This window comes from Ciconia boyciana, chromosome 10, assembly GCF_034638445.1.
Source record: "Ciconia boyciana chromosome 10, ASM3463844v1, whole genome shotgun sequence".
NCBI classification, from domain to species: domain Eukaryota; kingdom Metazoa; phylum Chordata; class Aves; order Ciconiiformes; family Ciconiidae; genus Ciconia; species Ciconia boyciana.
The window spans coordinates 22373398-22401244 of record NC_132943.1 but is presented as its reverse complement, the minus strand read 5'-3'; the positions used below and the strand labels follow the sequence as shown (position 1 = coordinate 22401244).

The 27847-nt window shown below is 38.0% G+C and overlaps 1 protein-coding gene across 2 annotated transcripts in view; it reads left to right on the top strand.

Annotated features, from left to right (window-relative positions):
• STK39 (serine/threonine kinase 39) overlaps nucleotides 1–27847 on the top strand; it is a 113585-nt gene that overhangs the window by 60119 nt on the left and 25619 nt on the right. Inside the window, exons 11-14 of one of the 2 annotated variants that reach the window (XM_072874968.1) lie at nucleotides 4727–4849; nucleotides 4978–5007; nucleotides 6965–7032; nucleotides 26251–26303. In XM_072874968.1, the coding sequence (XP_072731069.1) occupies nucleotides 4727–4849; nucleotides 4978–5007; nucleotides 6965–7032; nucleotides 26251–26303 (274 nt within the window). The remainder of the gene's footprint in view (nucleotides 1–4726; nucleotides 4850–4977; nucleotides 5008–6964; nucleotides 7033–26250; nucleotides 26304–27847) is intronic. The other variant, XM_072874967.1, reaches the window with a different exon arrangement.

Here is a 27847-nt window from a genome sequence, read left to right as displayed (position 1 = left end):
TCCTATCTAATGTGGTGCTACTGTGGTCTCCAAACTCTGCAAGGAGTCATTACAATGCTTAAATGCTTATTCTAAATACATCCCTTCTGAAAGTACAAATAATATGTTGATATAATACCAAATTAGTTTTTCCTGAAGTAAAATTGGCTCTTTTAGTTAAGTATTTGATACCAATGAAGTGCGTATCCACACTATAAAATGTTTTCCTATGCTACTGTTTCTGTTTCAGAACATAAAATAACAGCATTATGCTATTTATGGTTTTTTCATGAAGGAAAGAGGTATTTTTGAGAGATACTTTCTCATTTCATATGAGAAAGTAGCGTATAAAAAAAGGTACTGGAAGCAGGTAGTTTGACTTCTCGCCCCCCTCCCCCCCGGAAAATGTGAGCTGATGTGTAATGTTGATCGTATAAATTAATTCATTATGAAAAAGCTGCAAAGATACTTAGGAAAAAGGGTTTTTTATGCTGAAAAGCCAACAATATGTTTATAGTGTTTGCATGTAGGAAGGGAAGAAAAAATACTGAGCCTAATACTGAAAGCCTAGTATTTGGGCTGAATAAAACAAGAAGGAATGACAAAAGATTGTGTGACAGATTTAAAGAACTTAAACTAGCATGCCACAAAAGGGAATGGAGACAAATGTGTACTGCGTCTGGATATATTTGCTCCCCGTTCACATTTACGTCTGTATCACTTTTTGGGAATTTACAGTGCTTTCTTGCTACAGATGATTGGGGCAACTACTGAAAATTATATTCCAGTTCCTCCTCTTGTGCAGGCTCTAGTGCTTGTGGTAGCTCATGATCAGCTAAATTAAAAAGCTGATTTGGCTGCAAGCTAACTGTGTTCCATGTTAATTTTTCAATTGGGTCGTCTGCACAGCTGTAGGAGCACAAATGAAAGCTTGAGGAGGCTTTGTGTGGCAGATTGTGCACTCCAGTCATGATGCTGCATTGTAAGGGTTTTAGAGTATGTGATTTTTAGGATCCTGAGGGATTTCTGCTGCCAAAACAAGATGATCCAACTTCCTTTTCACTACCTTTGTTTCTGCCTCTTTGCTTACAGTCTTTTCTATTTGACCTCAAGATGGGCTGATTTAACCCACAGATCTTGCAGAAAACTTGCTCAGAAAAGAAAAAAACAGACTAGTTTTTCTCCTAGGCTGGTGGGTTGAATCTGCTCACTGTACAACCAGGTAGGTCCTGGTGCAGCCCTGATGGATATCTTGGGCTTGTCTCTTCCCACGGTAGCAAACTAGTAGATTGTCTCAGTTGTCTTATCTTAGCCCTTTAAAGTGGTCCTCTGGCTGTGCCAAATTCAAAGCCTAAAATACTTTGGCTGGATTTACTTCTGGTGTATTTTTTGCTTTTTATTAATGTGAGTTGAATATTGTAAAATGCTAGGTGTCTCCTAAAATACTTCACATGTGTTACTACCTATATACATTTTAATGAATCTACTCTGGAAGAGACACTAGAAAACCTGAAGAGAAGCACTGCTATACTAGTATCAAGTCTGTTATGATAAGTTTCTATTACAACAGAAATTTAAGCTAATATGTTTGCATCCAATATGTGATATTAGAGTTGTACAGGTTTATGATGAATGAAGAGACAACTAATTTATTTGCAGACACAGTGCGCTGCTCTTGCTCTGTCCTGCACCTAGGGTCCAGGCCCTCCCTACGTGGCTCAAGTCTTTGTGGCTTTAACCGGAACTGAGCCTGAGCAAAGCCACTGTTAATCAAAAATTGTGCAAATTAGTTTGCTAAGTAATGCAAGTGTTAAGCATACCCACCAATGAAAAAAAGTCATAGACAACAACTTCACATTTTTGAAGATTGAGTAGGTTGGGTACTTTGCTGTAGCTGAAATTATTATTTCTTTCCTGTGAATATGTGTGCTGGTGGGAATCAGTCTGATTGAAACAGAGTACAAGTCTAAACTTTTGTTTTTCTGCCTTCAGACACTTTTCAAGAAAATAATTTAATTTAACACGATCTTTTATTTTACAGTAACTTATTTTCTTTTCCTTAAGCCATTTGTTTTTTGCTTATTAAAAGGCAATCTATTTAAAAACTTGAAATGCACTCCATCTTCATCAGTAAAGCTTTCTCCCATAACTCTTTGCCAGCATCATTAAGCTCCATTAAAATCATTCTAGTTAGAATAAGTCTTCAGAACAACTGAAAATGGATGCAGAAGAGATTTTGATTAGTGCACGATGTAGTGTGTGAATGTGTGTAAACCATTCCGTTCTGTTTGAAAAGCATGCTTTTGGTTGTGGTTGATGTCCTCTCATAGATTCATGTATAGCTGTTGGGAAAATGCTTGTGCTGTTCAATAAAAGCCTATGTCAGGACTGTTCCTTGAAGGATAATAAATTATATCCACAAGGACCGGGCAAATTGCCTGCTAGATTACCTTGTATCTGTGCTAATCCCTGATGATGTGGACAGTAAGAGCCCACTGATTGTGCCTGGGCTGATTGCAGCTGAGTAAGAAATTGCTGTGCTACTGCTTCTGTTGACTTTTGCTTGGTCCTCCCTTCCAAACACACAGGAGTTTTTACCAAGCCTTGAGGCAGCTAGAGCTAAAATTGGTGCATTAGGAGCCTGGTATGGGAAACAGGAAAAATAGTGCAGAATTTGTCCCTCAAGTGATGGAGTAGGATATTCCTGTGGTGTCCCGCTTATGTTTCCCCTCTTCTGTTTCAAGGCAGTACAAAATATGGAGAAACTGAGTTAGGGCACTCTTACTCAGTTGTGCAGGGAAGAAATGTAAGGAAGGAATATGATAAGGACTGAAAAAGGTACAGAAATGTGCTGAGTTTCCAGAAACTTCACCCTTTCCTCTGGTTTAGCCTTATATGCGCAAAAGGGAACGGAGAGGAGCAGATGGGTGTTTGGGGAGTGAAGGAAGGAAGAGGGGTAGAGAGTGCAGACAGACACCAAGATACCTGCTTGTGCCTGCACAAGGTTTTGAAAGAAGATTCCTAAGTTTAACTCTTGCTGTTGTGGTGTCAGGCCAGTCAGCTCCAACTTATGCTTGGTCCAAATCCAGTAGAGAAATAGCTTAAGTGCCCAGCTCTCTGTGAAAAGCCACTTTGGAAAAATTGTATTAATATCTGCATCACACAGTTTGCTAGAAGCTCATGAGCTCAGACTTCTAGTGTCCTATACTGTTTTCATGGCACTCATATTTTGCTGAAGTACTTCCTGATGGGATTTAGAAGCAGCTGGAATCTGTCACATGGTGCATCTTTCCCTGCATTGTGGTTTGCAGCAACTGGAGGGGTTTAGAGCAAGTTTAATACCAGTTTAGTCTTTACATAAGTTTCAATACGTTGAAAAAACAGTGATTTTTCTAGTCAGAAATAAGATTTTTTTTTTAATTATTTTTTTTTTAAACATCTAGCTGTTTTGTGAGGTAGCTGTGCTGGCAGAATGCATTTCCATCACCAACCATCAGAATGGTAGAACCAAGTTAGTCAGTGCTCAGTATACTTCAGTGCAAGACATCAGAACACCACAGACAGGAATCGATGAAACCAAAGTTGAACCAGGCTGTTGTATGTTACTGTGGATACTGGCAAACAGGATATACAATTTTGAGCTAAGACCATCTAGCTCATAAATTTTTTTAAAAGTTGTTTTTATTAGATGTCTTCTCCAGCAGTTGTTCTTGGTCTGAAACTGCTTTTCTGTCAAGTTAGTTCTCCCTTTTGTGTGCTGTGAACACTTAATGCTTTGTTCCTTTTGTTCTCTTACGAATGTACAGGCTGTTTTCCTGAATAACTTTTTTCCTTTTTTATAATTCAAAAGGATATGCTTTAAGCCTTACAAATTTATAGTGCTGGGGAGCTTACCTGTTATGAGCATTTGAAGTTGTGCAGTGGGAACTCTATATTGGTTCAGTAATGTGAAATAATTAGAGAAACTGATTCTAATCTAAACACCAGTGGGGCTGCTGCTTATTGTGCTGTGCTTCCAGCCATCTCATGAGTCTCATAAATGCATGCCAAGGTGTGGGAAGATTTGTTGGATGTTCCTTTGTTTTGCTCAAATAGGCTAAACATGATCTGGGAAAAACAACATGTTGTCAGGCTCTGAAAAAGAGCAAGATGGCATCAGAAGAGTATTTGATTTTCATATTTAGCTGCTGGATACTCCTATTAAGACTTGTCAGACTGTTTGATCTACAGAAGTTTGCCCAATTAGTTTGGTGTGGTGCATGCCTGCCTACCTTCTCAGTCTGCATACAGCTGCTTTTTTTTTTTTTTTTTTTTAAATAAGGATAATTTTACTTTTAAAGTATCCTTAATGCCTTTACACATTTTAAAGCCTTTTAGCAGAAAAATAAAAGTTTTTAAGTCTTGTGTCCCAAGGACAACCTTGTCTGTGTAACTTCTGCTTCCTTGAATAGCTTCCTTTCATTTCAAGGGTTATTTCATAGTAAGCAGTTGTCATCTACTTGAGCTTGTTCCTAGCATTTGTAAAATATATCCAAACCCCATTTCCCTATATGAATTTTGCATAGCTTAGCTGTTCCCACTGGCTCAAGGATGACCCCTGAGGTCAGATGTTATTCCGGTATGCCAGTGACTCCTCCAGCAAACTAATGAAAGTATATAGCATAAAAATAACAAAGAATTGCTGATTAATGAGAACACCGATAGAGACTAATGTCTGTGTAATGGTGAACACTTAATATTTTGGTAGGTCAGACGAGTACCAGGTTCCAGTGGTCACCTCCATAAAACAGAAGATGGGGACTGGGAATGGAGTGATGATGAAATGGATGAGAAGAGTGATGAAGGCAAAGCTGCTGTTTCTCAGGAAAAGGTAACTTTTGTTTGTGCCAAGACATTTACAGTCTGCAAGATATTCTGTCTTAATGTTAGTTTTTAGTATTTCTGCATCTTTAATGCATAAAGCTGCATAGCTCATATCTCACTGCATTTGTTTTCCAGTCACGAAGAGTGAAAGAAGAGAACACAGAGGTAAAAATGTCTTTATCAATTTTTTTTCTTCCAAGTGTTTGAGTGAAGGGATTTCTTTTTCATTTCTGTTGTTAAAAATGTGAATTGAGGTGGAAGTGTTGTTCTGCAGCCTTGTATGGCAAGTACTTGTGAGGATAGAGCTGTATGCAGTTGGGCCTGTAACAATTAACTTGAGCACACACTGGATAAAACGGATAGGAAATTTAAAATTATGTTATGTTCGTGCCCAGGAGAATTGGTTAAGATAGGTAATTTGGCTGCTTTTAATGAATCTTCATAACTGGATCACACTAATTGCTGTCTTTTTCTTGGAGTAATGATGGCTGTTTCAGGGCAGCCAGAAGATCTCCAAATAATTTTTCATTCTTAGGATTTGTATCACGACATGTAGCTTGTAATTAAAATGCTTCATCCTATATACAGTAAAATAGTTCAGGACTGTGGCATAGTAGATTAATTCAGAGGAATAAAATACCATATTGAGTTTCATGGCCCTGTGCTGAGAGTGTGGGAAGCATTGCTGCTATAAATAATTGCTTAATAGGATTACTGGCTTACAGCCAAAGTGCTCTTTTAAAAATGTCTGTTCCTTGGGTGGGTGACACGTGCCACTTCACCTGCAATTTTAGATTCTCTGATTTTCATTGGTGTCATGGAAATCTTCTAAAAGACTAACAGCTTCCTGCCAGGTTTGGTCCTGTTAGCTCCTGTGATGACCCCAGTCTTTCTGTTGCAGAGCTAGTTTACATAGCTCTTCAGCATCTGAGATGTCATATGTAAGCTGAGTACAAAAAAAAAAAAAAAGAACTTTCACCAGACAGTCTTTTTATGTCTTAGAAATTGAGAGTTCTGCAGTTTGTGACTCAGTTTATACAGGTAACTCTTTTATTATGAGTTGTTTAGTTTATGAGGGAGAAAAAAGCCTCTGCTTGAGTCTTCTGTTGGTTTTTGTTTTCCTAAATGCTCCAGAAGATTACTTGGGACTGAGACTAGTGCAGCTTGTCACTGTTGGTATGTGCCTGTTGGTCTTTGGGCTGCACATTCCTATACACTGAAGTAACAGGTCTGTTGAAGATGCAGAAATAATGTAGTAATTTATATGAATGGAAGGAACTTAATTGAAGTAGAAAAAAATCTACTCCCCTTTTAGTGATTAGGTAATTTTCCAAATATTCATTAACTTTTGTTTATAATACACAGATTAGAAAATATGGATCTTGTGTAACACTTTTTTTTTTTTTTTTGAAGTAGCTTTAATGTGAAAAACTGTTGGAAAACAATCAAATTAGATATGTGATGCAAGTCTTTATTTTGGGAGGACTTGACTGTAACCTTTGAACAAGCTTCTATGCCAAGTTCAGTATGAAATCATAGTAGGGTAGAGGACCCTGAAGTACTCTATATGTAGGATACACTTTTGCTTGAGACTTCTTATAAATGGTAGTTCAGGGCTGGAGAGAGTATCATAGTGTGAGGGAGGAGTGATAGTGTGAAAGATACCTGTATTTCTGATTTTTCTCTGTGAAAGACATTCTCTGAGCTGTGATGCCCGCTTTGATATGCTGCTAGTTCTTTGCAGATGAGTAGATGCAAGACTTCCTTAACAACCAAAACTGTTACACAAAAATAATGTGAGTAGTAGCTTGGTATTCTCACTGTGCGCGTATTATTTAATAGGTTATTGGAGCTTTGATGCAAGGTGGATTAAAAGCTCTTACACTCAGTGCTTTAGTGCAGGCCTTATCATTTATATCTCTGTAATTGAAATATGGCAGTTTCACTGGTATCAGCTATATTTTAGACTGTGTTACTGAAAGTATTTAAAAGGTTTTTGAGAGTTAGAGGATGTGTAAAATATTCTGTGCTAACTTCAAACTGTTAGCATGGCAAGTATTTCAGGATTTTTTTTTTTTTTCCTTTGGCATCCATTGTAAGACTTCGCTTTTTTCTTTCATAGTCTCAGCCTGCTGTTAGTGACGAATATAGTGAAGTTCCATGTGCAGTGAATCTTGTCTTAAGATTAAGGTAAGAGATTCTTCTATTTATTTTAGCATTCCTTTTTAGTTGTCTGTATTATTCTTGATCTCCCTCATTACTTTCATAATATTAACATAAAATAAGTGTTAACCTCTTTAATCTCCCAGCATGACCAGTATGAATAGTGTTTCTGTGACTAATTGCTGTCTTTTAATTGCTTACTGAAATAGTGTAAAATGAAAAGCAGAATATGAATGTGGCTTCAGGCTAAGTGTACCCTTCATTAAGTATTTTCTTTCTTTTTTTTTTCCTTGCAATGCAGGATCACAGTGAGAGATTTTTAATGAGTTTCTTTCACACTTCAGCAGTCAGCCTCTGACAGAAATAAACCATAGCTGTATTACAAGTTGCCTACTCAAAACGTTTTTCACTGGCGAGTTTGATCAGCTACTGTGGAGAATTGACAGATATTTTAGAAAATGGATACAAATATGTTGTCTAACTTAAATTTATACATAGTTAAAATGAGTCAGATTACCTTTAATTAAAACGAGTTTATAACTAAGATTTGAATTGTTTAATTATGCAGACTAGTTCTTGGATAAAAGCATTTTTTCATAAGAAGCTTTGATAACTTTTTATGTATTTACAGCCATTTTCCTTAAATGTCTAACTTAGTTAAAAAAATTACTGCCACTTACTTTAAAACTTGTTTACATCCAGTTTGTATTGACAGGATATCTATGAGAGGTTGTAAACTCTTAATTATTGCTATGGGGAAAAGTTAAATGTTACAGGCTTTTTATGCTAACAAAAAGATAAAAAGTCAAAGAGAGAAATATTTACAAAATTACAACCAGTATGTTAGAAACAAATAGCAGATTTATGCATAACAAGTAGCTTTAAAACAGTAACATCAAAAACTGTTAGTAATCAGAAAAAAAAAAAATCTACACAGAATGAGTGCCAAGTTCCAAAACCTATTATCTTCCCTTTTCTTTGACTACTTTTCTAGTGACAGCTGCAAAAAATTGCGTGGCTGCCAAAGGTTGTTTACTGAAGGGAGGAGTAATAAATTTTATTGTGGGGAGAGAAAAGACTTAGAGATTATTTGGAATCGGTTTAGTTGTCCAATTTACATAACTGCCCAGTTATGCTATCAATATTCTTTTTCATCTCTCTGCTGACAGACAGGTAGATGAAACCATTTCCAAAACAGACCAATTTATACTGCTATATGGATGTACTAGTGAGGTGCTCTGGGTATTTTTAAATTACGATGAAACCTGTAGAGTGATTAGCTTCTACCCAGTTACTTGCAGTGTTGGCATATCCACAGGGCAAACATTTTAGTCCTGCAAGTAGAGTGAAATGTCAGGGATTATGCTTTCAGTTTTCTGCAGCTCTTAAGCCACAAGTGAAGGAAGATTGATCCTAGGAGACTTGAGTTTCCAAACTCTTATTTGCACGATGAACTTTTGTTCTTGTTAAGAATCCTCTTAATTCATGGGTGAAAAAATTCCCTCCCCTACCATCCCTAAAAGCAAGCCTGTAGTAACTAGATTCATGTGTTACAATTATGAAGGTTTAGATGGTTATTGGTAGAGAGGGCAGAAACATGAATTTCCATTTTAGGAACCAGAATGTTTCCTTTAAACAAAACAAAATAATCTTGAACAGCAGATACAGTCTGGAGCCTGGGAACACTGTTGGCGGTGTCTTGGAAGAAACAAAAATCTGATGCATAATTTTGCAGAGTGAATTTTGTTAATTTAAGCTGACCTACTTTCGAGGGAAGAATGGTCTGTGCAAACTCCTGGCCCCATGTGAGCTCTGGCTGTGTCCTGCCTCAGTAGGAGGTGGGCTGAGTTATATATCTTTGCACTGTGTGCCTGGATTTCTTTCTGATGGAAACCTGAGCATGTGAGTAGGGTCAGAGCTAGCACATAATCAGTGTGTGTGTGGATGGCTGCGGGGTATATAGGAGCGCAGGGTATACCAAGCAGCACTCTTTTCCTTTAGTTGGGACTTTGTGAAGTGCATATCTGAGAATGAGGGCTACAAGCTCCCTATACCTCTGCCCAGTGGTGTAGATTCAGAGTTAGTACTTAAGCATTTAATCATATTTGCTACTTTAAAGGACAGAGTTATTTTGTTTATGGAACATTCACAGAAATTCAGGGCAGCCACTGGCTGGCTGCTATATACATTGTGTTTAGCAGGGTATCTGTGATGGCATTTGAATACTTGTGCTTTGTCTCCACTGTTGATGCCAGGAGGGGAAGAGCTGAGGCTTCTGTGAGCATGGCAGGGCTGTGCAGTCTGCTGAATATTTGTCAAGAATTATATTCAAATGTCTTGTTCTTCAGTAAATTAACAGAAACCTTATTTGGGGAAAGGAGCTGATGATCATTTGTTAACTTTTAACAAAATACTTACGTTTCTTCTGTTATTAGATTACCTGTGGGGAGTTATCTCAGCTCATTTGCCTGTCAGTGTCAAGTATATGTATCTATATATACTATATGTATATACTGTGTATATATACTTATATATATCTGTCAGTATATTCTGTTAAAACCTTTTCATCTTTGACCTTACTTTAGGCACATTCACAGTGGCTCTGGCCTGGCAGTGAGTGGTTGCACCTGAGGGTAGAGGACTCCTGGGTTCCACATTTTTGGGTCTAGGTCTAGCTGCAGTGAGCAAATTCAGAAAAGCCAGCTCTGGAGAAATAGCAACTGTGGTAACAGTATAGTGCTGCTTTATGGGCATAGGATTAGAAGTCTTCCTCCCCAGCCCCAAAGAGGCTCTATGCTTGGACTTTACCACTCTGCTAAACAAAGGCCAGAGTAGGTTTGAGGCTGGCATTCCAGTGAAGTATTGACAAGCTTGTACCACACCAGGTAATGTAAGTAACAAGCTACAGAGATGCTGTTTTGGGAAGACAGTAGTGTTCAGAATATTAAAGTGTTAGCGCTTGAACTATTGCTGTAATCTGTTTTGCACTAATTCAGCTGTTTTTTCTATTTTGTTAGCAGAAGGGCAGTTGTATGGGGTTCCTTCATAAAAGTTTGAAAAACAAATTTCCTGTGTCATAGGATGTAAACCTGGAGGCCCTCAGTCACTCACGGTCAGTCCTGGGTTAGAGAGGGAGCCACCCTCTGCATTCTAGCTGTCCTTATGCTGGGATCATTGCAAGGTGGATGAGCTTACATTTAGCTGTATATAGAGAAAGATGCTCTGGCTCCTAACTGCTCTCTTTTGTTGTAATTAACTTACTTTCAGATGCTCAAAAAATGTTTACTTGGTAAAAATACTTCTAGTTTTGGCATTTGTAGTGAATAAAAGCGGTGTAGATGGCTGGCTTTGTGTCACGCAGCATTCCCTTGGGATTGTAAGGTAGTAAACAGCTAATATCCTCACAGGGGTTTCTGCATTTATCCACCTTCACTGCAGATTTTAAAATATTCTGTTGATGTCTTTTGGTGAATTGATCATTAAGTCATATAGCTGATAGAGACTTGAGCACATCAGAGGATTTTTATGGGATTTGTTAAAATGAGCCATAAGTTGCGAACCATATTATTATGGAGCAAGTTAGCTACAGTATGAGGATAGAAACAATTTCCTGTGATGCTTCATCTACTACTATTATATAGCTTTTAAAGTATGGCTTGATATTCAGATAAACATTGTGAACATTAGATGCCAGACTCGAAGACACAAAGCTCAGTATATCATCCAAAATGTTGGAAGCTTTTTCTTTTAAAATAATTCACTTGAGGCAATCAAATTATATAAACTGCAGTAGCTTGATGAGTTCAAAACACCCTGGTTTTAGATGCTGAGAATTACTGTTTAAAAAAAAAGAGTTCAGTACTGATGTGGGTAAAAATGTAAATACTGGCAAAATGCAAGAGGAATGAATTGACTGATGGGAAGGATGAGAGGAGAAGGGAAGTAAACACATCAAGAGAAGGCTCAGGAAGGTCTCATCTCTTCATTGCTTTCCTTTTGCTTCCCCAGAGAGGGGCCATGGGGTAAGGTGACAGTGAAAGGTGAGCATCTCAGATGGGAAGGAGCCATTCCTATGTGATGGAGGCTGGCTCGGCTCGGACCTGAGGGGAGAAGGCATTTCCCCAGGGTCTTCAGGCAAGAAGAGATGGTGGAGAGAAAACTGATGGCACTTGCAGTACTGCTGAGTCTTTGGCTGGGGAACTACCTTGGCTGCAGAGAGTTTGTCATGGAAGTTGAACAAACATTTAGAGCCTGATGAGTAGAAACAACTTAATATGAGGCTTGGGAGTGTGGGCCAAAAGGTTTGATGAATAGCGCCTGGAGATTTGGGATAAGGCAAAGCCCAGGAAGATGAGCAACCTTCATCAGGAGAGAGAAAACAAACAAACAAAGTAAATGCTCTTCTGGCTTGTTTTTTTCCCCTCTTTTACAATAAGGCTATGCTACACCAAAAAGCATCAAATTTTAGATGATAGTTTTGCATTTTTTTCCTAGTAGTACGTTCCAAAAAAGGTTAATAGTACCCATAAAAATTAATAATTACCTTCCTAAAGGAGGAATTCTGGCAGAAGAATAAATGCATTTCAGTAATTCTTTTACTGGATGGTCAGGTTCTGTTATTTTTTCCCAAGCAGAGCAGGGTTGGACTTATTCTGTAATCGAGTAGGGAATGCCAAATTAACACCAGCCTGTGTTTAGTGCAAATGCCTTGTTGTAGATGAGAAGCACAACTCGCATTCTGAAACAATCTTTAAAGAATCCCATGGCACTCTTTATACAAGTGCTGGTATTTAATTCTGTTAGTCTGGATGGTTTCCAACTTAAGTATCTGACTTTTTACATCCTTAACTTGTATTTAATACCTTTTTGTTTTAGTAGTTTTCTCAGTGGGACTGACTTGTAAAACTATTCTCTACTATCAGAGTTGCTTCTTCAGTTGGAGACGGCAATTTCCAATTTATTTTCTATCTTTTGCACTGTTGTGCCTTGGAGTATGTTGCCCCAGAAGTGAAATTAGCAGCAGTGTGTTTTAGATAATTCCATGCAAGGCTTTTGAAAGGCTCTAGTATTAAATACTAAATACAGACCATTAATATTTTAAAGCTTAAGTTTAATTAGGAGACTGTGCTTGAATTTTGCAATGAACTGAAAATACTCGTTCTCAGTTGCTTGATCTGTTGCCGTGGTGTGTAACTATGACCCAGACTGCCTGAGCGAGTTACATTGAAATGCTGATGCTTCTGTATTCTCAGCCTCACAGAGGGAGAGGAATTTGAGAGCGGGGAGGAATGAAATCTGTAATCCAAATTTTCTCCTGTGAGGCTGTGCACGCCGTGTGTCTTGGCAGCAGACCCTGGCAGGTGCTCTGCAAAGAGAGGTTTAAGGCAATTGTCTGTGATTTAGTCCTCCGACGGGACTGTTCGTACCACCGGGAAAGGGGGTGAGGAGGGATTATCACCCTTCATTTGAAATTTCCAGCCTAGCCACCAAGTTGTTACAGTTACAGATTTAGGAAGGTCACTGTCAGAGGGTTTGACTATCTGGATTAATAACAGAGTCATTTCATATTAAATTAGGAAACTTGTTAATGGTTAATAGTTAAGAATTGCAAATTATCTGAAGCAATCTAAGATGGTTAAATTAGCTCCTATGACAGGAAGATAATTTACTGACAGTAATTTGGAATGTCCCAGGACCTAATTTAATACAGTTCCTGCGCACTAGATGAATTAAGCCTGTGGAAGAACAAAAGGGGCGAATGGAAAATTTTTATTTGATGCACTGGCAGATGGGATACTTCTGTTACGTTATTGTGTATCTTATTTAAAATAGCATGTAGAGAAAATGCTAAGGCAGAATTGTATGTAATGGCACTCTGATGGTGTTATTTACAGATAAATGTTTGTGTGTGTCTGTATTTCTTACAAAAACATTTTTTCAGCTAATGGTTTATCACACTTTGAAATTGTGTGTCATTTGATCCTTTCTGAGGAGTATGTCTTCTGGGGAGCTGGACAGACAGGTACAATTCAGAATGACAAGTCCAAGGAGTAGCTAGTAGCAGGCAGTTGCCTATGCCATCCTACAGCAGGAGAGTTGTTAGGACTTAAGTGAAATCTGATTTCCTCTGCGTGCCAGAACATAGATGATGAGATACCACTCACTAGTCTGAGCTGAAGCTGAAGTGCTAATCTTCCAGCTTTCATGTAGGCCTGTTTTTTTGACCTCTTTCTTACAAAATTCGTTACATGTAAAGTTACAAAAAAGCGTACTTGGCTGGAGGTACCTAGTAGAGCTACTCTCATGTTGTTAATATTTAAGTTTGAGACATAGATTTTTAGGAGAAAAAAACCCCAAACCTATAAACAAGCAAACCCCAAAATCTGTTCTGGCTAAAGGCAGAATGAGCTTGATAATTGGCTCAGTACCATAACCCAGAGTTCTCGATTCTCTCTATTTTTTTTTCCTTCTAGTTTTTTTGGTATCTTAAAAAACTTCTATCATTCCAGTCTCTTTTGTAAGAATTGGGGCTGATATGTATCCTTCACCAAGGGCAAGTATTTCTCATCATTTTTGCTGTTTAGAATGGCTTCTGTTCTCCAGTGTATTTAATGACAAAATCTACAAACTCCCAGCTGTGTGGTAGATTTACAACTGGAAAGTAACAGAACTTCTCTATAGTCTGGGAGTTGATCCAGTAACAAACATCATAAACAAAACCATTTGTAGAATTCTTGAAGTAAATGTACCTGTGATTACAGTATTGAGCACTGTCCTATATTTTAATTTGCCATCACCTCTAAGGCTTTGCCCTGGCAATCAGGAGGTGTGGGGACATGGTTACTGAACTGAATTTTATTTTCACACATGGAGACTTGATTTAAATAACCTGTTGAATCTTGATTAAATCATGACTGAAATCAGTAAGGAGGAACCCTTGATTAAACTAGTGATTCTAATCCTGTTTTCCGTTTGTACCTCTATTATTTTCTTCAAAGCTTGCTCTTTAAAAATGGTAAATTATGAATTTCTTATTCACCACTTAGGGATGTTTTTATGCCTTGCTGTATTTTTATTGAAAATAAATTAAACATTTAAAAATTTATTTTAATTATAACCTAAATAATCCTGGATGCAGTTGCTATACCATCACTTATTTACTAGAGAACTGGTATATTTGTTTATCAAAACAACTTTTGTATGTAAAATTGATAATTAAATGAGCCAACGAATCAATATATTTTCTGCTTATTAAATTCAGCTTATCAAGAAGATTTGCATGTCTAAATATTTAGATGGCAAGGAATTAAGCATTTAACCTGCATAGCTGTGGTTGTAAATTATGCAGGCAATTGCATTTGGGGATGTTGCTGATACTGAAATTTTAAAATCACTAGAGCTTTTTTGTTCCATTCTGACTTTTTATTGTATTATTTGCAAAAGAAAGAAAAAAAGAGGGGGAACAAAAAACAACAAAGAAACCCAAACACCACCCCAACCTCCTGTATCTTAAAGGAAATAGTTTAAAGCTTGAATTGGCCTCAGTGTTAAAAGTAATTTTATTTGTATTATTAATGGCATGTATGTTAATGGTCAACTGTAATGTGGCTTACCTTTTGATAATTCAAAATTTAATTCTAATTAGATATTTTTCTAATAGTTTTAAAGACATGAGAAGCCACACTCTTTCATCCAATGAATGTAGTGACATAGTACATTTAGCGGGGTTGAAACCATTTTAAATAATTTTGTCTGTTTTGGCTGCTTGTTCCCACTTAGTGTTGTGGTTCTCTATCTTTCCACTTTGCACTGGTAGGGGTGTTTCTGGGACTGTGTTGGGTTACTATAAAGCAGTCAGGTTTTGGTTGGTTTGTGACTTCTGCTATTTTTGAGAGGAAAGCAAAATTTTAACTGAACTAATTTCATTGACCCTGTTTTGCTCCACAAAGCAGTTGTCATTGCTGCTATAGTGGGGCCAGTGAATGGCCACAAGAGGTGCACTGGGACACAGGTGGGACAAGAACTTAACATATGAGCAGGCTTTGCTGGTGAAGCCTGTTTGGTGTAAAGCTACTTTTGAGAAAGTTTGGCCCATGGCAGGAAAACTAGATGAAACCTTTGAAGATTTTAAAACAGAGCTTAGACTTTTTGTTATACTTCCCACTCTTCTTGATAAGCTAGTTGGGATCCATGAATTTTAGACAGATGTTATGCAGATTGTCATAATTTTATGGTGGCTTAGATGTCTTTCTGGTTTACCTACAAGTCTCCTTTGGTTGTGACAGTAATGTAATGATAGATCATCAGGAGTGAAAAACTCCAAGCCAATGGCATTGAAAGGATGCACACATCCAGGGAGTTTTTGACTCAACATATTTAAAACATTCTTTGCTTTGGATAACGCAAAAGGTTTCTCTGAGCCTTTCCTCAAAGCCTGTTTTGTGCACTTGGGGACTTATACGTCTCTATTAAAAAATACATATTACTGTAGAACCTGTTGCAACTCTTTTGTCTTGATTTTATAAATGAAATCACTTTTCTAGAGCTCTGTTCTGAAGTACCCCTAGCCTCCTGGCAATGATCTGCCTTTCACACTTTCTGATTTAAAGAACTGAAATTTTGCTTCAAGGATTTTGGCCATTTTACAATGCTGTACTTAGAGAATTTTTCACTGGACTAACAGGTTCTAATCTCTCTTCTTATACACCAGGCATGTAGAAGCATACAAAGTAAGCCTTCGTGTATTTAATCTGTTGGTTGCTCTGGTATCTCTTATCAGTCAGGCAGATGGTGTACCGCTTTAGTCACGCAGCTAATACCGGTTTGACTTCCTTAAACGGTGCACCGATCAATAATGTTTGGTATCAAGCAATACAGAGATCTTTCAGAGATATACTCGGCGTGGGTAAGTTAAACTTGGCAAATCCAAGACAGGCAACTATAACCACCATGTGCTGTAATGTTTAACAAAGTGATCAAATTACATGCATGGCAGTTGTCCTCTCTGTTATTGAAATGCTCCCACTGAATACTTCAGGGTGATTGCTTTTTAACATTATTGATGTAATCTGTACTTAACTCTAGTTCTTTCTAGGAACAAGTCAGTTTTAGATCACTTCTGGTTTTGACCAAGCATTGAGATTTTGCCACATTAATAAATTCTCAGTATAACTGTGTACTGCCCTTCATTGTATTTCAAGTACTTGTTAAAAATATTGTTGCTTTTCACAAGTTAAGTCTTTACCACTGCTTTTTAAAAAACTTTTGTGCTAATTCAGAATAATTTTAGGGAAAAAACTTATGACTGGGAGCAATATTAATTGCCCCCCTCTGCAGCAACAAAACTGATAGCTGTTTGTCTAAGTTGTCCACCTGCTGATATATGAGAGCAGGTGGAAAGTGTGAACCTTAAAAAAAGATGATGCAAGTGAATGCTGCTTTTCACTGCCTATGCAGAGAAATGGGCCACTGAGAACTGAGGTAAAAAATATCTTGTTTGTTCCAGAGTTTGCTGTTTGACTTACCTGAGAATGAATATAACAAGGAAAAAAATTGAAGGGCTTATAATGTTGTTTTGATTTAGCTTCTGGCATCAGCAGCTGCAGAAGGAGAGAACACCCTATTTAAAAGCACGTTTAGGTATAGATATATCTAAAATGTCTGTAGTTCCAGCACTTCTGTGTCAAGGAATGAAAACTTGAGGCTGTAAACCAGTGGATGGAGAGGAAGGACTTAATGTTCATGTATTGCTTCTAAAATGATAAACACAGGTTTGCATACTTGCCTGGTGGTACTTGCGTGTATCAGCTAGTTTTCTTGTGTTTCTTCTATCGCACAAATTGTGCATTTTCTTAGTTTTACTATCATATCCCATCCATTTTTACTAGCTTGAAAGCACTCTAATTTCTTTTAAGTCTTAAGCAACTTGGGACTGGTCAGCTGTGGATAGAACTGTCAAAGTCCTTTCCTGCTGGAGGAGCTGTCAGCTACCCTGGAGCTGTGGACAGTGTTCTTAGCTGATCTAATTGTGACCATAACAATTCACTTGGTAGCTACTTTTTGTAATGTACACTTGCCTTTTCTGTATGGTAGATGGCATACAGATGGTAAATCCTTAACAGGTAACTGCTGTCTCATTCCAACAGCTTAACAGCCAAATGACAGCGTTTCATTGTGACATTGGCTGTTTTTCAGTCTTGAAAGCATCATTTGGCTGTGTTTTGCCATTAGTATTGCCGCTACCTCTTGAAATACAGTTTTTAACAAGTGTGTTGCATCATTTTAGGGATCTGCTCTTTACCTAAGAACATGTAAAGATTAAATGGTAGTGGCAGTGTTTTGTATATTTAACTTTTGAGTCCTATAACTTGATCTTGAAGCATCATACACTAAACATATTTCCTTATTCCAGTAATGTATATGGAGGGGGATAAGTTGTAAACCCATAGAGTTTTTTCAGAACCACTGAAGTAAATGGTAAAGTTTTAACGGACTTCAAAGAACTGTATATTTCAGGACTACATTTTACTAATACAGAGAGATTTTAGTTACATTCTACTTGGTGGCAATCTGGAAGCAGGACAGACTTCAAACATCTATTTTGCTCCTACCAAAAGTTAACAGAAATGCCCTTCCATTTAATCTAGAATTGACCTGAAGTCATTAAAGATAAGTTGAGAAGAACCATCTCTTTCCACAATGCTGAACAGACATGATCTTCTCTTGATAGTATGGTAATGTGTAATGGAGGGGCCTGGATATTGATTAGTAAATGACAACTGAGCATGGAAGTGTTTGAGAGAAAGAGGTTTACATAAACGTGGTGAATCCTCAGGAGGCTAATGCTTCTTTACAGTAAATGCTGTCTTCTGTTGTGTTTATGTGATCCCACAGGAGCTTTAAAGTTCTGATTCACAAAATTACTTTCATAAACAGACTTCCTGTAGTTACTGCTTTGGTTCTGCTGCGTGCAAGGTTCCATGACTTCAGAAGAAAAAAAAAAAGGCGGGGTGAGGGGGAAGAAATGAGCTGTGATTTTTTTTTTTTTTTTTTGGTAGGTGCAGGAGAGGGTTCTAGCTTTCCCTGCCCTAGCTGAATGGATAAATTCCCACGGCTGAAGCATAAGAAAATTGCAAGGCAAGGAAAGTGAAGGGACAGAAGATTTAGATACTAGGCCAAACCTCAAATTTGGGACCAATGGATACATTAACTTTCAAAGATTCTTTTCCCACATCCTCTTTGCAATACTGAAAGTACAGTGCCAGTTTGCATTTCACTGTTTTGTGTATATTAACTGTGTTGTGTAAATACAGTTGAAACAAAGTTTCAATTAATCAAAACTGAGATTAGAAACAGGTACTACCTATCTTCAGTACAGGCTATTTAATAGACAATACTTAAAAAGGGGTACTGCATCACTTAATCAGGGTTCTCCTTGAATCAAGCTCTATAGCTTGCCGTGAAGTAAATTCCACTGTAAAAAAACCCCAAAAAACACACAACCCCCCTGGTAAAGTATTGCCCGCTGAGAAAGTAAACTCAGAGTTGTTTTCATGGAGTGGTGCTGTCTCCATCTGTTTCATTGCTACTGTGAGTATTTTCTCCATGTATAATACAGGACATTGACTGAAAAACTGTGGAATAAACTAACACTGTAAAAACTAGGTTACAAAGGGAATCATGTTTAACTTGTGCATCATGCCTTAAGCACGTGAAAGTGAGAAATGGGTGACAAGTTATTGTGAGAAGGAAGATGACCTTTTGAATTTGAATAACATTTGGTGTGGCCAAATAACATTTTTCCCTCCAGCATTTGAATAGCATGGAAAAAAATGTAAGCAAAATTTCTTTAAAAAAACCTACAAACCCTAGTCTTCTGTGGTTTTCCCTCAATTATATTTCTTGCATTGTACACACAAAGATCTCGCCCCAGAGATGCAGAATGAAAATTGGATGAGTACAGCTCTAGGGTGTACAACCTACCTATCATTCTGATTAGTCCACTCCATTTTGATATGAACTTCTGCTTTCTCTGCAATCTAAATGAACAAGTTGTTTAAATGCTTCTGTGGTTTTAATTACACCAGCAACTGCAGTGAGGCAATGCAAATACCATACTGCTTGCCCTTGTTTCTTAAACTATGCCGTCTTGTTTTTTCCATTCTAACTTAGTTTGCTTCTGTGGTAGTTTCAATACAGTTCAAATTTTGGAGGGGAGGAACATTAGTGAGACCTACATTTTGTACAAGTGTGATAAATGTAACATTTATTTTCAGTATGTGTTTTTTGTTAAAGCACACTGACTTAGACTTGGCCAGTGTCACTAGTCCCTGACGGTGGGGGAAATTCTGTTCTGGTGGGAACAGGGCTTGTAGGAGTATGGGGAGGGGCAAGGCTGGTTGGTGAAGGGTGCCATGTGGCACCATGTGTTATGGTGTCATTTGTAATAAAGTTTTTACAGTTTTAACTGAAGACTAATGTATTTCTGGTTCCAGAGAAGAATACGTATTCTGCTGTTGTCTTTTCCACTAGCCAGAGTTGTTAGGGTTTGACAAAACTGGCCATGGACAAAGTTTTCCATTTTAGGGAGCGCACACTTGATGCAGATTTTTTTTTTTAACATGTAGATCAGTTCTGTTGCTGAGTTATAACTAGTGAAGATCTGAAAAGTGGATGGAAGAAATAAGTGCTCTGCTGACTTTCTTCTGAGAATGCTTTCTTGCTTATGATTTGGTTAATTGGACCATGGCCCTCCTCAATGCTGGTCAGGCCTTGAAAGTGCAGGGAGTGTCCCTTTTACCAGGTGACCTGTTCTTTACAAATAGTGCAGGTGCTGTGGCCTGTTAACTACCTCCCCACGTGGGCAAACCAAGGACCCTTGCCTGGACAGAGCTTGTATTTTGTTGACCATACCATAAAACATAGCTTTTGGTTTTTAATTGGTTTTTTTTTTTTTTTAAAATGTTTTCACTTACTTCTCCTTGACTAGTCATGTCCTTCATCTTCAACTGGTGCTCAGGAAAAAGAGGATGACAGAAGAAAGATACATATATATATATAGATAGATAGATACATCTTCCTTCTTATGTCTATATATATCTATATAGAAGATATATAGAGAGATGGATATAGAGATATATCTCTTCTTTCATCTATTAAAAAATATATATTTTTTTATTTCAATCAAGCAGAAATATGGAAGAATAAGTGAAAGAGAAGGTAGAATAAGCCCCAGGCGAGAGCTGTAGCATCATTGGGTTGGAGTTTGTTAAAACAGGTTCAGTGGTGAGGAAATGGGCTAATAAGAGTGAATACTTGTTGGTCCAGGAGAGCTCTGTCTTTTGCTGCTTCCACTTGTCAGCCCATAGTAGAGAATACAGTAGAGAAATAGTAGAGAATATTCCTATGCCTTGTTAGGACTGGATAACCATAATACAGAAAAATTATATACTAGTGAAAAGAATGGTTAGCATCCAAGATGGATAACATTGGTGTAGAGCAATGCACTTTTACATATGCAAGTGGATAAGAATCAGGATGATGAGAACTAAGATTTTGGATTGGTTTTCCATTGGAGGGATGGGAAAGGATGGTTAAACAGTTGAATTAAAAGTAGCATTTGATTAAGAAAATAAATAAAGTTTCATGGAAGGGGGTGTATTTGTGAAATGCCAGCAGAAGTAAGTGATCATTGATTGAAAGCATGGATGCCTACAGTGCCTGTAGTGTAGTCTAGACATTGCTTACTGACTACATGACATAGTGATGGAACAGGCAGGTGGTGATGGGGGGAGTGCCTCTGATTTATGGTTTCTAACTCCATCTGAAAGAAGAGAATGAAAAAAATGGGGGAATCTTGCTTCTGCTGTAACTAATCAAAAGCCATAAATGATGCAGTTTCCATGTGATGTATATGTACTCTGTACTGTTTCACAGGTCAGCTTTGTTGATTACCATTCTGTTGTCACCTGCATTCTTGGACACTCAGCTCCATATATCAGTCTTTGTAAACCACATGTGATGATTGCGTACCTGAAGTCTGAAAATTCAGCAAGCGATGCAGAGACAAAACCTGTGTGTTCTTACATGCATGCGCACATCCTTCTTTTGTCTTACCTTATTCGAGAATTTTTTTCTTATTTTGGGAAGGAAGCATATACAGTTACTTAGCTATGGTAAGATGTATCTCATCCAGGAATACAGACTCTCCCTAAGGACTATATGGAAAATGCCAAAGCTTGTGGGAAATAGAAGCTCATGTTTCAGATAACTCTGCATAAGAAGTGGTGGATAAATCTGTGGGGGAAAAAAAAAAGTAGTAGTAACAAAGAGTGAAGATCTGCTGCTTGATTCATAATCAAGCTATCCCAGTATGATTTAGACCTTAAGTTTAATTCCAAGACATCTAATTTTCTTGAATCTCACTTACATGATAGACGTTCTGCGTTTAAGGACAAAAGAAATGATGACATTTAATGTCTCCAATTTACAGTTGCATCATTACGCAAACATGATTTCCTATTTTAATTCAACAATGTAATCTTTTATCAAGCGTGTGGAACATAGTTAATTGACTATAGCAGGAATTACGCTATCATTAGGTAATTATTTGAAAGGCTTTGTCTTTAAATGCGAATACCTGAAATATCTTTCATGTCTTGGGATTTTTTCAATAGAACCACGTCAATCTGAACAGCTGCATAATTTGTTTATTCTCTAATCCTGATTTTTGTAAATATCAGCATTGTTCTGCAAATAATTTCCTTCAAAACAGAGCATCTTTATTTCATATCCTAATGACAGGATGGTCTGAGTTCATGGGTGAGGGGCTAAGTGATGAAGTTGGCCCATGTGCTTTTTCTGGTTCTTTGAGGAAGCATTATTCCTTAGAAAATCAGATCTAGCAATCTGAGTGTGCACATCAAGTGGTCCGGATGAAAACAAAATAATAATGAAGAGTTGCAAAATATTCTTTCATAAAGTGTAAAGTTTTAAATTCTGAAATTACTTTGCAGGAAAGGTGGCTGCCAAAATGCCTTAGCATGGCGTGCTTTGGTGTCACCCTTATTCAAAGCAGTTCTGTGGAATTCCTTCTGTTGGAGGTGACTGCATAATGAAAAGCAACCTGCAGGAAATTAATAAACTGCAGTGTGCTAAAATGCACAAAATTTACTACTTTTTAAAAGAGATGGGCTGTTTTTATCCATGATAATCAAGGTATATTAGTCTGTAATGGCACAGAGCAAGAAGAAAATAAGATATTTTATAAGAGATGGCAAAAAGGTCTGAGTTTGCATTTTAAAATAGAAATAACTTTTTCACAAATGCATTAGAGAAACTAGGGACCATTAAGAAATGATGAAGATAAAATTATTAATCACAAAGATACTAAGTGCCTTTCTTCAAATCCTATTTCTATTTAGCAGAAATAAAGTCTGTGTGCTGCTGCATGATAAGAGTGTAATAGATGTAAGTAAAAAAGAGAACGCCAATGGAACAAATGAAACACTGCTTGGAAACTCTGCCTACAGATAAATCAACAAGTCCAAACAGTTGTCACCAAGTGTATCAAGGGAACTAGCAAACTAATTTGCAGTAACAGTGACACTAACTAGAACCAGAGAAGTGTCTGAAGACTGGAGAAGACTATGAACAGCTTTTAGTGGAGAAGTCAAGTGCATCTTCTATTTGGGGGAATATGTAATGGCATAAATAATTTATGGAAATCAATAAATGTCTGGAAGGTAATGGAACCATAAGCAAAAGCACTTACAGGCTTCTGGCAAATTAATCTTGCCAAACTTCCTTTGTTTTGATTTCCTGAATAGTAGAATCATAGAATAGAGTCATAGAATCATTTAGGTTGGAAAAGACCTTTAAGATCATCAAGTGCAACCATTAACGTAGCACTGCCAAGTTCACCACTACACCATGTCCCTAAGTGCCGCATCTACACGTCTTTTAAATATCCCCTGGAATGGTGACTCAACCACTTCCCTGGGCAGCCTGTTCCAATGCTTGATAACCCTTTCGGTGAAGAAATTGTTCCTAATATCCAGTCTAAACCTCCCCTGGCGCAACTTGAGGCCATTTCCTCTTGTCCTATGGCTTCTTACTTGGGAGAAGAGACTGAGACCCACCTCACTACAGCCTCCTTTCATGTGGATGTAGAGAATGGTAAGGCCTCCCCTAAGCCTCCTTTTCTCCAGGCTAAACAACCCCAGTTCCCTCAGCCGCTCTTCATAAGACTTGTTCTCCAGACCCTTCACCAGCTGCGTTGCTCTTCTTTGGACACACTTGAGCACCTCGATGTCTTTCTTGCAGTGAGGGGCCCAAAACTGAACACAGTATTCGAGGTGTGGCCTCACCAGTGCCAAGTACAGGGGCACGATCACTTCCCTAGTCCTTCTGGCCATGCTATTTCTGATACAAGCCAGGATGCTGTTGGCCTTCTTGGCCACCTGGGCACACTGCTGGCTCATACTCAGCTGGCTGCCGACCAACACCTCCAGGTCCTTTTCTGCCAGGCAGCTTTCCAGCCACTCTTCCCCAAGCCTGTAGCGTTGCATGGGGTGGTTGTGACCCAAGTGCAGGACCTGGCACTTGGCCTTGTTGAACCTCATACAGTTGGCCTTGGCCCATCGATCCAGCCTGTCCAGGTCCCTCTGCAGAGCCTTCCTACCCTCAAGCAGATCAACACTCCTGCACAACTTGGTGTCATCTGCAAACTTACTGAGGGTGCACTCAATCTCCTCATCCAGATCATTGATAAAGATATTAAACAGAACTGGCCCCAATGCTGAGCCCTGGGGGACACCGCTTGTGACCGGCCACCAACTGGAGTAAACTCCATTCACCACCACTCTCTGCGCCCAGCCATCCAGCCAGTTCTTTACCCAGCGAAGAGTACGTGGTAGTAGTGTATCATTAAAGAGAAGACAGCGGTGTCCTAAGTTCAAAATAGTTCAGAGTGTAACAATTCCAGATAGCAAAGTTGGGTGGCTGAATATATATCAACGTTCCCTGAATTTTCACCTTTGCTTAAATAAACAGATTTGACTCATTAACTTTCTATTTGGGACATTCTGCAATTTGGAGACAAAGTAAAATATGCCCAGTTTGCATCCTGCTCGAGGAAAGAGTCTGTTTCAGGAGAAGCTGGTCTTTAACATAGCTGTATCAGTCTGTTAGAAAGCTGGTAATTTTCATGAGAGTTCATAACTGCTCAGTGCCTTTTTATATGGTGGATGTTCTACTTATGGAAGGTCTGTGGAAAGATACAATCTGAGAGCATAATGTATTAGTTTCTAGATACAACTGTAAGAGTACAAAATCTACAGAATTACTTCTCAGCTGGTTTTAGTGTTTGACTTCGTGGAAGAAGATATGCAGGCAGGAGCAATTCAGTATAGGTGCTAATAAGAAGCAAAACTTTCTGGTTTACGTCTGTAAAAGTGTGAGAGAAAGTTTTTATTCCCTTGATTTGCTTCTTCAAAAGTGTGTGCAGGAAATGAGTATTTAAATGTGAGCTGCATCCCACATTCAGTCAAAACATATTTTATTTAAGAAGAATGCTAAATTTCTGTGCAACTTCCATTTTTTGGAAAGCGGCAGCTTTAACAAGCTTATTAGATATAATAAATTTCAGCAAAGGGAAGTGGGTTGTTGAAAGGGAACTAGGGAACTCAGAGATTGGTCATATGTTGATTTAAAAAAACCAACCAAACAAACACAAAAACAAACCAGAAAGCCATCCAGGTTTTTCTAGGAGCTGGGGGGGGGGGGGGGGGGGGAGAACAGAGATTCATACTCATTCATTGTTGAATACAAATAGATAGTGTAATATTCCATACAATGGCAGTAGATTTCTACCACAGAAGTAAAGGAGCCTTGTAAATCTATACCTGGCTAGCTGCATTATCTTCAACTTTTTCTAGTGATCTTAAACTCTCATAGTTTTTTATTCAGAGTAGAGTTTTGGGAACCTGAAACTCCTTCAGCTTTGAAGCGTTCAGTATATTCAGTCAATGAGTACTTTTCATTTTAAGCACTGCATGTGGCATACTTATTTTTCAGGGTTTGCTATCTTGCTTTTGTCTGTGTTGCCAATCATTTTGGGTTTTGTGTTCCTGGATGTTGCTGGTTTTTGACTCTGTAATATTTTTATAAGTATTTAGCAAGTGATAATAGCTGTAAGTCACAGCTGAGTATGCCTGCCTATTGGATTTAGTTTTCCCACAGCAAGACTTCATGGCCTGGTACGCTGAAATATGAGCTTGCATACAGTTTCCTTGCTGAGGAGAAGAATAATGGACTGCAAAACACATTCTGTTCCTATTAGCTTTTCAAGTAGATTGAGCTATTCATTGGAAAAAGAGTGTGCTACAGCAATTAAGTTCATCCCTATGCTCAGTCGGCTTGCCATTTCCAAAAATGAGATGGACGTCTATTTTGCGAAGAGGCTAATGTTTTATTGATGGTAGAAATTATTAACTAAAACCGAAGCTGGAAACGTGCAAGGAATGGTTATTTGGAGCACAGTATGAGACTGAAGGAATTCTTTAACGTAGGTATTAAGTCCCTTATGACTGTGTCACACACTGAACTGATTAAAGCACTCTTCGTGGCAAATGGAAAGGCAGAAAACCTTTGGCTTTCACAGTCTGCTGCTTATTTTAGTGTGGATAGAACCTCAATGCTGAGACAGTGGTGATCAGTGAAAGAAGTTACTCATTTCAAAACAGCTGTATAAACACTGCGCATGGAACAGTGCTTTTCAGCATTTAACGTTTCCTAGATACTTTGTCTCTTAAACAAGCATCTCTGTATACATGTGATCTCAGATAGGGAGCTTTAAGTCGAAGTGAATATTTTGTTACTCTTGGATGAGAAGGGGTAATACATACTATCCAGACTATGTTGAACTAGTAGAGTCAGTACGGCAGAGTGTCTTTTGAAGATAGAAAGGAAAATATTTATTGGAGGACCTAATTTTATCCTTTAGGTTACTGAAAGCATTTTTCAGCTTAAGCATATCTTTCTGTTAGTTTTTCCCAAAATACTGCCATGAAAATGCAGTGGAGTCTTTCCAGTCTGGGCACTTTGGGAAAGCAGTGTTTTTCAAGTTAAGGAAATTCACGCTACAAAAATTCAGTCGTCAATGCCATAGGTATTCTTTGGGTGTTGGAACTGAATAGTTGTTCTGTTCTTCATTACATTTTAATGTATACACTGAATGTTTTTCAGGAACTCCAGGAAAGAACTTAATGACATACGGTTTGAGTTTACTCCAGGCAGAGGTAAGGCTCCTTCAATTGAATTACACTCTTATTGCTTAAAAAGGTATTTCAGAAATTGATTACTGCTTATGGTTAATACAAACTACTTCTCTGGAATGTTTCCTACTGTGCAGAGCTTTATATTGAACTTCACTTGAACAAGAATAGCAGATGTATGTAAATTCTAGTGGCAAGGTTGCATAATATATAGTATATATTAGAAGACTTGATCCACAGTATACTTTATCAATTTCACGTCTTATTGAAACGATCTAGCACTATGTAAGATCGTGCATAGCAATATTTACAGCTTTGGAATTTCTATTTTCACATTTGGAAAACATCATAGGAAACAGAATACAGTAGCTGTAAAGGTGTATGTGGTGATGGTGGTAATATTTGAGTTCCTTTCCCCTTTGTAATAAAAGAAGTTCTGTTAACAAGTTTGAAGTACACACCATTTTTCAAATGCTGTCTTCGGCTGGAAGTTGAGTTGCATCTCTAGCTTTGATATCATCACCAGAAAGAAATTTTGGCATTGAAACTTTAAACTCTACTGCATGCTTGTAGAACTGTGTTGACTTTCCAGTGCTAAGAGTTGTAAGAACTTGTAAAACTTACTTTTGTTTGAAGAAAACAAAGTATTACTGGGATAAAATGCACAGGAGGCTGATATGTTGAGTAAGAAGGCATCGTCCTTGTTACATAGCAAGCCTTTGAACTATGAACACATTTTGTATTTCTCAGAAGTCAGTATTCACTATATTTAGAATAGCCTTCAAAGAGCTTCCACCTAAAAATGAATCCAGATTGGAAAAGGTGTCTCTTTTCCTGTAAATCATAGTATGTTTCATGTGCAGTAGTTCTGTGCGTGGATATACTCTCTGTTGTCTACCTGCATTTCTCATTGATTTTGGCAATGGGTAATAACAAAAGAGATTTCTTACTTAATTGGGCACAGAGTATCCTGGTTTAGTCACTTGTCAAAAGAATTACTTAAATACTCTCTAAGCAGTTACATAAGCAATTCAAGAATTCTTACTTGGTCAAAAAATAGAGGAGATGGCATAGTAAAATACACCAGGACTGTTCCTAGCAGTCAGTCACTGAGGCAGCCAGAAGGCAGCTATGATTCTCATCTCTCCAGAGCTCTCCAGAAATTGCAGCTAGCTCAGCTATATTGTTTTTCACCTGTGTGTGTTTCTTGAGGAAATGATGCAACTGCGTAATTGCCTCAAAGCATGCGCTCCATGCAGATATTTAGTGCCATATTACACGAAATATTTAGGCCATATTTAGGCCATATTACAGTTGAGACTTAGCTGGAATTTAGGCTTGTTCCTGCTGTTTCCCGCTAGTTACCTCTAAGCCTTCTAAAGTCTTCATCCAGGAGCAAGTACTAGTCACAGGGACTTAGGAATTAACCCACTTGGGTACAGCAATTGATGCAAAATCGATCCAAAGCTCTGAATTTCCTGGGTCACAGTACTTAAAAGCTATTTTAAGCCTAAAGCTTAAAATAATGACTGTTCATGTAACTCCTTTGCCCCAATGGTAACAAACAA